The sequence below is a fragment of the Marmota monax genome, unplaced genomic scaffold, assembly GCF_021218885.2.
Source record: "Marmota monax isolate L192 unplaced genomic scaffold, Marmota_monax_Labrador192_F-V1.1 WCK01_AAM20220418_F8-fsc00063, whole genome shotgun sequence".
NCBI classification, from domain to species: domain Eukaryota; kingdom Metazoa; phylum Chordata; class Mammalia; order Rodentia; family Sciuridae; genus Marmota; species Marmota monax.
Window position 1 is genome coordinate 6,323,303 of NW_026693726.1, and position 14,039 is coordinate 6,337,341.

Here is a 14,039-nt window from a genome sequence, read left to right on the forward strand (position 1 = left end):
CTAAGACTTGTTGCAAGTAGAAGGCTCAAAAAATTATGTGGTAAAAGAGTATGCAAAATATTTTAACTCATTTACTCATTTTTCTACCAATAATACTGTGTAACTCAGATATATGAGCACTATTCTAGAAACAGGAAATCCAGGGAAACACAGGAGCAAGGCCCACCTTCAAAAGTTCACAGTCAGATGGGCAAGACAAGAACATCCTTGCTGACTCTTTTGTGTGCCATGTGTCACAGAGGGGCAGGTGTGCCCCTCAGCCCCTCTCCTATGTAGACACTGGCAAGGTCTTGTGGTGTGAACCATCCAGTAACAGTGAGGAGAAATGGAAAGATGGAAGGGAGAAGATAAGAGGAATTTATGAGAAACTGAGGCCCAGAATTTATGCAGTAATTGTGGAGAGGGGAAAGAGTAAAAAAGACCAAAAAAAAAAAAAAAGTAGAATATATACTCTCTGGAATTAACTGAGTGGTAAGGGAGACTCCCGAAGGTTCCATCTTGGGTGATTGGGTATGTGGTATTAACACTTATGACTAAAGGCATATGGGAAGAAGAAATCTGTTGGGGGGAGGTAAGGAAGTAGGCGGCAGAAGAGGTGATGAATTGCATGTTGATGAACTGATGTGTTAATTCTGAGCTGACGTCAGGGACAGGTGCCTAGTTGGATTAGAAATCCAACCTGAAACTCATGAAAGAGCTGCCTTAGATAGACAGATGCTCATTAACTTTTATATTCAAAAGGTACCGTAGGAAATATATGTGAAAGGGTCCTTTGTGAGATACCAGGAAGATATGATATTATTGTGTTCTTACTGTGTTAGTCAGTTTCCCATTTCTATAGCAAAATAAATATCTGAGATAACTAACTTATAAAGAGAAACTATTTATTTGGGCTCGTGGTTTTAGAGTGTCCAGTCTATGATTGGACAGACTCCTTGATTTCAGCCCTCTGGTGGGCTTGCCAGATAGCAAAGGTGGAGAGCACATGGTGGAGGTGCTCATCTCATGGTCAGGAGTGCAAAGATAGACAGGAAGGGACTGGGCCCCACAGTCCCCTCCAAGGGCATGTTCCCAATGACTCAAGAACATCCCCAGACTCCACTTCCTAATGATTCCACCACCTTCCAACAGTGCCACTATTTGGAGCAAGCCTCGAATACATGGACCTTTGGGGACACTTATCCAAACTATAGCATTTTGCATTGTTACTTTTAATCTCAAGACTTGAGGAACCAGGTAGGAAATAGAATTCCAGTAGAGGTTGGTGGTAGAGAAGAAGCAGACAGAAAAGCGATCACGAGCCAAGAAAAACCTAAATGATGACCTCAGGCCAGGACATTTAATGTTTAGCATTTATTAGGATTCTCGGAATTAACAGCAAAAATTCCTTTAAGCTTAAGGATAACCGTTCACAGGAGGAGGAAGGAAAGGAAGTAGGAAGAAAGGAGGGAGGGGATGCAGGAAGCAAGAGGGAGAGAAAGAAACAAAATAGAAGAAACTGGTTTAGACAGTGAGGGCCGAGGCCTGGAGGAAGATATTTATTGAAATACCTGTGTCAATCAAGTAATCTAAGCTTTTCCATTACCTAACATCAGAAAATTCATCTAATTTATTCCTATCAAGGGATCATTTCTTGTATAGAAAAGATCAGTACTAGCCAGGCATGGTGGTGTGTGCTTGTGAGCCCAGTAACTCCGGAGGCTTAGGGAGGAGGATTGCAAGTTCAAGGCCAGCCTCAGCAAATGAGTGGGGTCCAAAGCAACTTAGTGAGACTCTGTCTCAAAATTAAAACAAAAGAAAACAAACAAACAAACAAACAAACAAAAAAGACTGGGGATGTGGCTCAGTGGTTAAGCATCCCTGGGTTCAACCTCTGGCACCAAACAAAAACAAAAATAGATCAGTCCTTCTACCATCTTTCTACACAGTTCCAGGTGAAGGCCTGGAAAGAACAGACTTCCTGAGTCCACAGGACTGGGGCACAATGCTACAGCAGTAGAGAATGCACAGGTGGCTGTGGAGAAGGCCAGTCTCAGAGCTGCCATAGAAGAAAGAATAAGGAAAAGTAATGTCACATATTCAAAACTAAAATGGAAAAAATAAAATAGGGAAGAGAATGGAACTCTTCTTCTGTTTCCTCTGATGCATTTAGTTCAGATAGTCATTGATACCTGAGTATAGTCACTGTGATGAACTATGGAAGGGGCTATAAAGACTCTAGGGGTAGAGACAAGGGCTTGAGTTTTTAGTGAGAGCGGAGGATCACAGCTCGTGTACCTGAATGAGCTAAGAAGATTCTGGTGGGAACATAGCATGGGGGTAGGGAAGCTCAAGTCCCTTATGTCTTCTTAGGCTCTCTAGCACACTGGTCTAGATATTTTTAAAAACAAATTTTGTTGCATATATTTAAGATATGCAACATGATTTTGTAAGACCCATACAGACAGTACAATGGTTACTATAGTGAAGTAAATTAACATATCCATCATCTCACATAGCTACCATTTATTTATGTGTTTATTTTGTGTGTGTGTGTGTGTGTGTGTGTGTGAAGAGCAACCAAAATCTACTCATTTAGCAAAAATTCCAAACACATTATTATGCGCAGTCCTCATGTTGCAAAGTAGATCTCTAGACTTGTTCATCGTGTGTATCTGCATTTGTGACTTTTTAGCCTGGGTATCACCTCAATCAAACACGACAGATTAAGAAGGAGAAGGGAATGAATCCCTGAGGGGCTGTTGCCTTCATTCTCCTCTGTCTTGCCTTTCATTAGCCCATTCACTTTGTCCCACAAATGATAGAAAAGGATTCTGCAAAGTTCATGAGCAACAGGGTCCCTTTAGACAGGGTTTGGAAACACAAAGAAATCTTGCATCGCATGGTTCACATTTTATCCAGAGCAATAAAAAAAAAAAGTTAAATGGTGTTTAAGGTACTGAATGACCAGCACAGTTATAGCTATTACAGGGAAGAATAGTCAATATTCCAAGAATGGCGCCAGAGTACAGTGGAAATGTTATGGGTTTTTATTACATATTTGTCAGTCTTATTATGGAGTGGTATGTTCAATTTAAAAGCTGCCTATCAATTACAAAGCTATATGCAAAAAAAAAAATTAAGGATTTGTATACATAGCTTAAGATGTATAGAATGCACGCTGCAGAGAGGGCCAAAGAGCCCTTTGGGACCATCTAAAAGAATATCATTAATTTTTACAGTGTACTTTCATTTCTGGAGCAGTTCCAGCATTGGCTTTCTATAAAAATCATTTCAAGTTTAGAATTATGCTATATGCTTGCAGCAACATCACAGGAACAGTAGTGCACCATATGTTGCTACTTAGCAACTTAGTCTATAAGTCCCAAAGCATGTACTGATTTGAAAATTGAACAGGAATTATAATTGTTGAGTGATGCTATGAGGCAAGTTGTCTTGGATTACTAAACTATGCAGATGTTTGATGTTATGTAGGAAAAGGAACAAAACTATTTTCCTTTTTCCTGCAGGATGACTAAAATCTTATTTATGGCTGCCTAAAGGGGTAAATTGATTAAAATTTCCTAAAAGAATACCAGGTAATGAATTCTTGAACACACTATATTACAGTAAACAAAAGGAATGTTAAGTGAAAAATTTAGCAAGGGCCATTCAACTTATGTAATTTGTGGAGTTTATTCCCCTCCAGGGTATGTATTATCTTACATTAGTCTAATTTTTAAAATAGCTCATTCTTAAAACATTTTCATATATGTTGCATTATTAAAAAATAGTTTGCTTCTGGCTCACAAACCTGCCATATCTTTAAAAAGCATAAAGGTATTTGGAACTCTTTATTTCTTTTATATAAATTATCACTGGTATTTGAAACATTCTTAGAAACTCTTGACTGAAATAGTAAGAAAAATAATTTCAGTTGTTTGAATTCAGTAAGAGCTGAATATCACCCATTGTATTTGAATTTAGAAATCTAAGGAGCTGGGTTGTTATGATGCATATGTTCTGAATTTCCAATCCTTTATCCAAAACTCTTTAAGATGGACATAATGATTCTCTGAAAGGGAGCAGCTGTTTTATAGCAGTAATCATTTATTGAGTTTGTGTTTCTACTGTTTCAAACAAATTCAATTAGCCCTTACACTTCAAAACCCTAAAGGCACCGATGAGATGGTACCGGGTTGCTTTAATCTAATAGTAATACTAAACTTGTCAGTACAGTTTTGGGACTGATGGGTAGAAGAAAATTAATAGTAACATTTTTCATTTTTTAATCAAACAGTTCTATTCAGAACTACCTATGGATCTTGGAGACTACTTGGCAGCATGAATTCAGTTGAGTAAGAATTTGAAATGCAAAAAGCTCTCCTTCCAAAGGTAGCCTTAGACCGATCAACTCAACTGAAAGGAAGGAAACCTTTGAGCTTTGAGATCTTTGAGCTTCATGATGACCTTTTCAGCTGAACAATATAGTGTAATGTCCAGAAGGTCCAGCAGAGAAAGCAGTGGTCATAATGGCTTCTAAATAAATGCAAAGTTCATGGAGATACAGGCCTGTCTGTTTTGAGTTAAGCATGAGGCATTTTGCTACAGAAGCATACCCCCAACAGGTAGATTAGATTTAACTCCCTGACAACCATCATGAAGAAAAATAGTTTCATACTACTCTCCCCCTCTGCTCCTCCCAGTTATCAGATCTATTTAGATAGATAAGTAGGCATTGAAAACTACTTAACTGTGTTAGAGTTTATGCTATAGTGATTGATATGTAAAATCCCAAGCTGGTTTCACTCTTCTAGATAAAAGTTTGTTCATCCCACAAAATGCTCCTATGAACTCTCCTTCCCTCTCATTTATTCACTCATTTGTTTTTGCTTACAATGTTCTTATATTTTATGTTTTACTGGCACCCCAGGGCAGTTATAATTTTGCTTTAAATGCCCTCTCTGGATGAAGGGCCTGGTCTTAAGTATCCAAAAATAAATAAACAAGCATTTTCTTTCATAAATGTAACCATTTACATTCATTCTCATTGGACATTTGTTGTCACTTCTCATGATTAAATGCCTTGTCAACCATTCCCACTGAAATGGATACAAAGGTGCCCTTGAAAGATTTCAATCACATGCTGCTTTGGGGCCTCAAAACCACTCCCTAACACCCCTACTATGCCCCCCAGAAAGTGCTAAAGTCAGTCTGCCAGTAGGGCCCACCAGCCCTGGCCCTGTGATTTTGGTGATGAACATAACATGTTGTTGAAAATGGCCCCAGTAGTCGATAATTAAAGCTATTTGTGACATGTGTATCTTATAATGATTAACTCATCTACAGTCAGAAGCACAAATAACTTGCACCTGTAAAGACTTTATTTCCTAAAGGTAAAACAACTGTTTAGGAAAGATCATGCTGGCAAAACAGCTGCTTGCCGTTCTGGAGAGGAAACAAGGTAGCATCTTTCAACAAATGCCAACTCTGGTATTTTATCAGCTCCATCTCATTAACTGGAAACAAGGCTTAAATGCTTTGTTTATAAATTATGATTATTCCTGATTGCGGCAGTTACTGATAGTGCTACTCATTTGCAATGCAACTCTTTGAATTTGTTTAATTACAATTTGAAACAAGGCAGAGAAGATTAATTAACCCACCTGGCTGGTTGGCACATAGTCCTGGCTCGGCTCTGTCATGCTCATATACATGTTCTCACCGTCAAACTGCGAATGAAATAATAGTAAACATTCAGCAATCTTGACTGTATTTTTTTTTTCACCATCAAACTGGAAAACAGTAGCCATAAAAAAATACCATGGCTGGGAATATGAAAAAGTCTGTCATAGCAAGCAAGCCACATCTTTTCTTTGATGTTTCTGTTGTCATCCTTATTGACCCTGGATGTCAGTGATTTGGAGTAATTAGTGCTCTAGTAATTACAGCAAGCAAGCAAGAAATGAATGGTTTCCTTTCATCTGCAATCTGTTTTAAAACAAAATGGCTCATTTTGCACGCCATGTATACATATTGCAGTTCGGTTGTAATGAAGTATTAAATGAATGGCACGATTTCTGAAAGAAAAGAATAATGGAAAATACAAGAAGGCACAGCTCTGTGAATTCGGAGTTTAGCTCTCGAAAAAAAGTGCAGAGTTTTCATAATAGATTGAAACTGGCTTCTCCATAATAGCCTTCTGTTTAAAAAAAAAATCAACTTTATAGTAATATTTGAAAAGAGCGTGTACCACTCTCCCCATGGCTAAGAGTGAATATAAGAATAATCACGAATAACAATAAAGACATACAGCCGTGATGATTCAATTTTCCTTTCTAAAATTTTTGAAGACATAGAATTAATGTAGGTATTACAAATGCATAGAAATTCACCCACAAATTTGCAAGTTAGGAAATAAGAGGGAAAAGGGAATTTAAGGGGCAGTCCAATTGCAGGAACTCTATCAAATAGTCCAAGTACAACAATAACAACAACAAAATACTTTTCATGATTTTGTTTTTTGAAAGCAGTAATCACTCTATTCAGACTTAATCCTCTGCTATCTTTAGTCACTTGATAAAAAGAAGAAAAGCATTCTTCTTTAGTTGGAAGAAGAGTTTTCCCAAGGTAATAAACAAATGGACAGATACAGCCAACTTCAAAGAGCTGGGTCTGAATATATGTTCAGTGACAGACTTGTCAGGCATGGGAACTTGAAAATGTGGGAAATTACTTTTTAAAATAGAGCAGTTGTGGATGTATATAGAAGTGCATGGTGATATGGACATATATGCCACCAAAAACTAAAAGAATATATATTAAAAGAGAAAAAAAAGTATTATAGGCATCACATTCCATCACCTATGAGTTACTAGCCTCATAAGAAAGTTATATAAATACTCAGAGGTACCAAGGCCTCTAAACTGTGGTCAGCCACAGTGGCTGACTTGAAGACCCTCATCAATGGACATTATAAAAGTAAAGAACTTCCCAAAGACAAAGAAGCACTCACTCAAAGAAAATCAAAGAATTTCCTCACTATCACCCAGCAAGTATATTTCATGTAATACAAACAACTTATTGAAACAGATATGAGGTCACTTATTGAATGAAGTGGTTGTTAGTACAAATCAGAAATAACACATTTAGAAAAGGAGAGCTGGATATTTTGGTTGCTTGGTTAACTGGCTGAGGAGATTTGAATCCCAGTGACTTACCCAAGAGTGCTGTTCCATCAGTCAGGTGAATTTCAAGCACAGTTTGGCCCCAATCTATCTGACTGTTATTCTTACCAACTCAAGACCTGACTAAGAGCACCATCATGCATTTCTCAATTAGTGCCCAACGTTGGAAGACACTAGTTTCTTTGCAAATGTTTTTTAATGTTAAGATTCCAAAGAACCATTTCAAATATGGACAGTTTCTTTGACTACAACAAACTAAACAGAACAGAAGTAGTGAAATGAATCAAATACTCCTCTGCCTATGCATATTCTATAAATGTGTTACTTTCTATTTCATCCTCTCTAACTCATTTTCTAAATCTGGTGTCATTCTCAAGCCAACTAAGGCTTTAAGTTTTGGTTTTAGTCTATCGAAAGTGTACGCTAATTGAGTATAGTCAATGTTACTGCTTTGGATGAGGACTTTTTTCCTCAAAAAGAACCAATATTGAAGCATTACTGAGCCAAGGCTGAAATAGAATTTTACAATAATAGGTATGTGGCTACATACACAACTATTGCTTGAGTACATTCCTGTCCCTAACACCTTTACATGCGTTCATTAATGTGCATTCACTGATATAATCTTTGCAACAGAGTTAAGTATTATTAATACCTGCACTTTCTAAATGAAAATACAAAGGCATGGAGAAATTAAATTAGATACTCAAAGTTACACAGCTTGTAAAAGGCATGGCTGAGATGCCAACCCTGGCAGACTGTCTTTCTAGCACATGCACTTAACCACCAAAGCATGTCAACATATTCTGAATCAAAATCATGAGTTAGCTATCAATTCTGAAAATAATGTCAATAAATTATCACAGCAATGATGGCAACATGGGTGAGTATTCCTAATCTGAAAGGCTCCAAAATCTAAATTTTAGCACCAACACGATGCCACCAGTGAAAGAGTCCACATCTGACCTTATCAAAACAAGTGCACTAAAAATATTGCATAAAATTGCCTTCCAGTTATGTGTATTCGGTGTCTGTGAAACAAAATTTAATTTTGTGTTGAGACCTGGGTTCTGTTCCCAAGATATCTCTCCCTACACAAACAGGGCCAGGGCTAGAGCTCAGTGGTAGAACACTTGCCTAGAATGTGTGAGCCCCTAGGTTCAATATCCATCAATGCTAAACAAAACAAAACAAAACAGGCTATACCTATGTATATATAAATATTCTAAAATCTGAAAAAATACGAAATTTGAAATACATCAGGTTTCAAGCATTCGGATAAGGATATTCAACCTATATTCCAATGACTTAGAGAAATTGTTCAGAATTTCTGTGGTATTGTGAGGCTCTCAAAAAAAATAGTTGTCATGGGGTTATGGTATTTTGATAATTTAGTTTAGTAATTATCCAAGAATATCACTGGATACGTAAAAGACTGAGGTGTTATGATGACCAATTTTATGTGCAATGTGACTGGGCCATGTGGTGCCCAGATATTTGATGAAATGTTATTCTGAATGTTTCTATGAGAGTGTTTTTGGATAAGATTAGCATTTAACCAGTAGACTGAGTAAAGCACATGATCCTTCCTCTGTAGGTGAGCATCAACCAGTATATTTCAGAAGACATGGATTCCTCCTGCCTGACTCTGGAGTTGGGACATCAGCTCTTGCCTGGCTTTGGAATCAAATGAGTCACTGGCTTTTCTTGAATCTCAAGTTGGCCAGCTTTCAGGTTAGAGCTATACAATCAGCTCTACCAGGTCTCTGGCTTGCCAACTACAAATCTAGGGACTTCTCGGCCTCCCTAATTGGGTGAGCCAAATCCTTATAAGAAATCTCTCTCTCTTGCTCTCATAAATATCTCTTCACATAACCTACAGATCTTGTTTCTCTGAAAAACCTTAATACAGGTGCTCTTTTACTACTATCATGATATTCAGAGCTCAAAAGCATGTTTCTAAAGGGTCTACAATGTAGAAATACATTGATTTCTCTCAGTCACTTGCTTTCTAGAGAGCAGGGCCATTTTGCTTTTGCTATGAGAGTCTCTGGTCTTGTTTCCCATCATGCCTATTTCTTGTGTTTGTTCAATCTGCATACAATCACTCCCCTTTCTAGAGAATGCCTTCCTTCCCTTTTCCTTATTCAAATGTTTCTTGGACACTTCAGCTCTCCTGGGAGAGGATTGGGTCCTCTCTAGCCTCTGGGCTTCTATGGGCAGCCCTCTGCTTCTGGTTTTATTGCTAGAACATTAACTGCACTGGAGTAGGAGCTACCAGAGGACACCACACATCTCAATTATTTTTAGTGCCTGTGTGGCTTACGGTCAGCACTTGATAAGTCCTCAGAAAACATTTATTGACTAATTAACAAAAATCAAATCATATTTTCTTGATTAGATAAATTACTTTCCTAGAGAAAGTGGCAGCAACATTAGAAGAGGAAGAAGTGTGCATTCACTTCTTCAACTTTCCAAGAATGTTCTAGCAATTTTTGATTCTGTTTTTGTGGTCCTGGGGACTGACCCCTGAACTTAGTGCATCCTAGGTTAAATGCTCAACCATGGAGTTACCCTCCTTGCTCTGATGTTTTACTAAAAAAAAAAAAAAAATCTTACAGTGAATTGAAATTGGTTGATATAGAAACAGCCTTAGAGGGAGAAAGAAAGAGAAGATGGGGGAGGGAGAGAAGGAAAGGGAGAGGTACAGAAATGAGCAGGACACCACTACTCAAATGTTATACCCAAATCCTCAAGATTTTTACTCCATTTTATTTAATGTAAAATATTTAGATTGGTGAGAACTCAAAAGAGATTTGACAATAAAATAAGTATATGTCCTCTTTCTGAAGAAATTTGAGTTACCAAACAAAAATATGTATGTGTCAGAACAGGCCACCTTATTCCCCTTATGGTTGAAAGTCTGTAGCTGGACAAACCCTCAGGCCCAGCAGTAAGCAAGAGCCTGGCATGGGCTCTGCTCCATCAGGCTATCACAGCTTACCCAATAGCACCCTCTCAGGAGCCATTTCCAGGAGTTGTGACAGGTCTCCTGCTGATCCAACAGCCTTAGAAGGCATCCCATGTCATAAGCTTATGGCCAGTAGTCGTTTGAAATAGAATTATAGCTAACAGAGAGTCATAGAATTTCAGTTTTTGAAAGATCTCTGATGATAAACTAGTGAATCTCTTATGTCATAAAGAAACAGAATATTGGTCACACAGTCCATGTGGGAATAGAACCGACGTCTAGGTTCTTAGTAGAAAAGGTTTCCACTATGACATACTGTTTTATATTCTATCACTCATTAAAAATGGGAATTAGATTCTATAGCTGCAGATGCTCCTTGACTTACAATGCAGTTAGGTCCCAATAAAATCATCATTAAGTTGAAAACATTGTGAGTCAAAAATGAACTGAATCCACCTAAGCTACCAAATGTGCAGCTCAGTCACGCAGTGCATGTGGAGTGTTGGCTGCTTCCCAGGGTGATCCCAAGGCTACCTGGGAACTGTGGTATTATAACAAGAGAGGACCAGACCTAATGTTGCTAGGCCAGGAAGATACCAAAATTCAAAATCTACTGATAAAGCTGGTAACCATCATAAGCTTCACACCACCATAAGTCAAAAAAATCTTCGAGTTGGAAAATCCTGAAGTCCAACCATCATACCTGGTAGTTTGTAGATCCACAGAAGTGAAGGCCCAACACTGGCCACATTCTAATGACCCCTCTATGTAGATTGCTTACTGATCACCATCATTAATAATGACTGCAATAAACTTGTTGTATCAAGCACATCTATCTACATTTCCTTTCTCCTTCCATTTATCTCAGTTGTTATTTTTTGAAGTCAACTGAATTTAGGCATCATAACTTTTCAAAACATATTGATGCACGCGAGGGCTTTCAATTTCTATGTGTTTTTAATGTAAAACCTGAAGCAAAGTTTGAAAAGAGTAAATAGACTGACATTTAAATCTAAATCTAAATGGCATCAACCCAGGATTAGCCTTTCTGACCAAGTGCTTTCACACTGTTTATTGTGTTTTTATTTCAAAGCACCAGGGGATGCAATCACATAAAAAAGTCATTTATAATCTACTACAGTTTTTTAAAAATTGTTTTTAGAGGATATTAACCAAACCCATAATCCCAAAGAGCTTTTAAAACCAGGTAGTTATTATTTCTTCTATTTAAAAACTGAAAGCAGACTTCTAGCACTGTCTGAACATCGTGAATGATGAGCAGAACTGGGCACTATTAGGCTACCAAAACCACTAAAACAGAGAAATCAAAGACAGAAAGTGAAATATAAATCAATCATCAGCACTGGCACAGAAAACGGAATCTTTTTTAGGGAAACCATTAAAAGCAAACCAGAAAACTACTGCTTAGGGAAGGGAAAAGAAAAAAAAAACATCATGGCATTCAGGAAACAGTACCACATTGTATTGCCTATAAAGGGGAAAAACCTTATATTTCTGGGTATTTTCTGAAGGAATATTTGAATCTTTGATTTTTTTTTTAAAGAGCTAAAAATGGAAAAAACTCCCTGTTTATAACAGGGAGTCAATTTGACTTCTCTTAGAAGATGTATTATGATAAATCATAATAAGAAAGGGTAATATGCTTAAAATAAAATTTCCATTTTTGAGTTTCTTGGCCCAGTATAAGATTACAAGTCATTTCTTTTTCTTAGTTTGTGATGGAAGAAATAACTTAAGATTGGGCAACAAAGTTGAATACTTTGGTGTTTCATTTAGAGAAACGCATTTGAAAAGCTAAGCATAAAAAACAAACAGGGTAACATGAACATAAGCATAGTTATGGCACAGTTCACACGCAGTAACATGGATCCAGTAAAACACGAAAGAAGGTGAACTCCCCCACTTCTGACACATATTCACCATTTTCTTTTGGTCAGGAGGCTATGGGGAGGGAATACTTGTCTATCTCCCAGTTTCAAAGCCAATTATATTGATGCAAGCTAGTCTTAAGGATGTCTGTGTCCATGCTGAACCCAGCTACAAGAAAATGCCCTAGCTTGCGCACAGTGGGCCAGGAGAAGAAACTCACATTGCAAGGAAAGGTGATCAGGCAGAGTCTTGCTATCAACATCCAAAGAAAAGAACATGGAGTTACTCTTTCAGTGCTTGGTGAAAGGTGTGTTCCAACCCAGGGGCACATAGAACGGAACTAAGGAAGAGGAACCTCTGTAGGTCAGGTTCCTGTCATTTGAACTTGATTTGGTGAGCACTTCCCTGCAGATCTGAAAGAGATGAAGAGGGGGAAATGGCCAGAGCATGACATGGCCTCTTGAAAAGACTTGCCCAAAGGCTAGGGAAAATACTAGACCCACAACTTGGAACCTGGGCTTTTCTTTGGAACTGAATTTGGATTTTATTTTTTTGTCCTAGTGTTATATTTATTCATCAAAGGATTATATATCATGTTCCCTTTGTTAACTCTGACAGATAAAATTTTCAATAATAGTGCTTTGCATTTTTCCTAAGTCTGTCCTTTGTGCCCTACAATGTGGCTCAAAGGCATGGATCTCAAGGAGAGAAACAGTGATTTCTCTCTACTGTTAATGGATGTTTTTGTTGTTTTTAAACAAATACACTGAACTTATTAATTGGAATGGACATTGTATTTTTTTACGTAGTCACCTAAGAGGCTCCATATGTAATAAGATAATAATGCTATCGTGGCTCAAAGCATTGATAACATTATCCTTTGGAGGCACTTTCTAATCGCATTTAAATATATTAAGCCATTTAATTTTTGTCACAATATTGTAATAAGTCACCATAATGGTCTCCTATTTTATCAACAATAAAACTGAGATTCAAGTTTACAACTTTTTCAAGTACATGCTCCCTGGATTGGCTCAGCCTGCCTGACCCTTAGGACTTGTCTACTGACTTCTGCTTCCAGCAATGGCTGATACCATTCCATGATCATTAAGCTGCCAGGGCACCACTCTTGCTGTTACTATGGATATAAACCTAGATGTTTGCTAGTAGGGCACCAACTTACATCAAGAAGCTCTACATCAGGGGGAGACTGAGGAAGTTTTGCCTTTATCAGTGTGTGCATAGCCTGGTAATGGATCCTTGAGAGTGAAGATGAATTACAAATGGAGAGGACTGGCCCATGGCATCTCTTATGGTCTATCTGGAGATGTCCCTCATGCCCAAACACCAGTGATGATTTGCTGCCAAACTATGGCTGCTTGCAGACATGCACTGTCAATTTTATTCTTCCTGCCTCCTTGCTTTTTTTCCTTCCCCCTCACTCTGGTTTCCTTCAGTTTATACTCCCAGGGTTAACATGTGAGGTTTCAGTGTAGGATTTACTTTCTAGGGAACTTGGATCAAAACAATGTCCGATGGCCCCAGTTGGTAGCTGCACACTTATCTGCAATGTTATACTAATGCAATTCCTCTTTGTTCTTTTCATTAAATTATTATTCTAGAAGTCATTAATTCTGTTTTAAATTCTTATGCAAAAATATAAACTAACTTATGAAAAAGTCTGAAAGAGTAATAAGTAGAAGAAACAAAATTTCCTATATCATGAAAGCATTACTCCACTGGAATAAAGCAATGCAAGTTTCTAGAAAACTACATTAATCCCAATCTTTCAACACCAAACAATCCATTTCCATTACGTATTACTTAAAAAAGAAAAGAACATGTGGGTGAAAGCTAATTCTAAATCTTTCTGGTGAATTTAATGGAAATGACTTTAACAGAATCCAAATATTCAAGATAATACTCACTGGTTTTTACTAAAAAAGATATCCACAAAGTATCTGATATCAGAAAATCAGGAGTAAAGATTTCTTATTCCATGTAGGGGCCTT

General features: G+C 37.6%; 1 protein-coding gene across 2 annotated transcripts in view; it reads right to left on the bottom strand.

Moving 5' to 3' along the window:
• Tox (thymocyte selection associated high mobility group box) overlaps nt 1-14,039 on the bottom strand; it is a 306,408-nt gene that overhangs the window by 138,134 nt on the left and 154,235 nt on the right. The window contains exons 1-2 of one of the 2 annotated variants that reach the window (XM_046460563.2): nt 7,200-7,422; nt 5,646-5,711 (exon numbers count right to left, since the gene is read on the bottom strand). In XM_046460563.2, the coding sequence (XP_046316519.1) occupies nt 5,646-5,711; nt 7,200-7,217 (84 nt within the window). In that variant the 5' untranslated portion in view covers nt 7,218-7,422. Of the gene's footprint in view, nt 1-5,645; nt 5,712-7,199; nt 7,423-14,039 lie in introns of those variants that run through there. The other variant, XM_046460562.2, reaches the window with a different exon arrangement.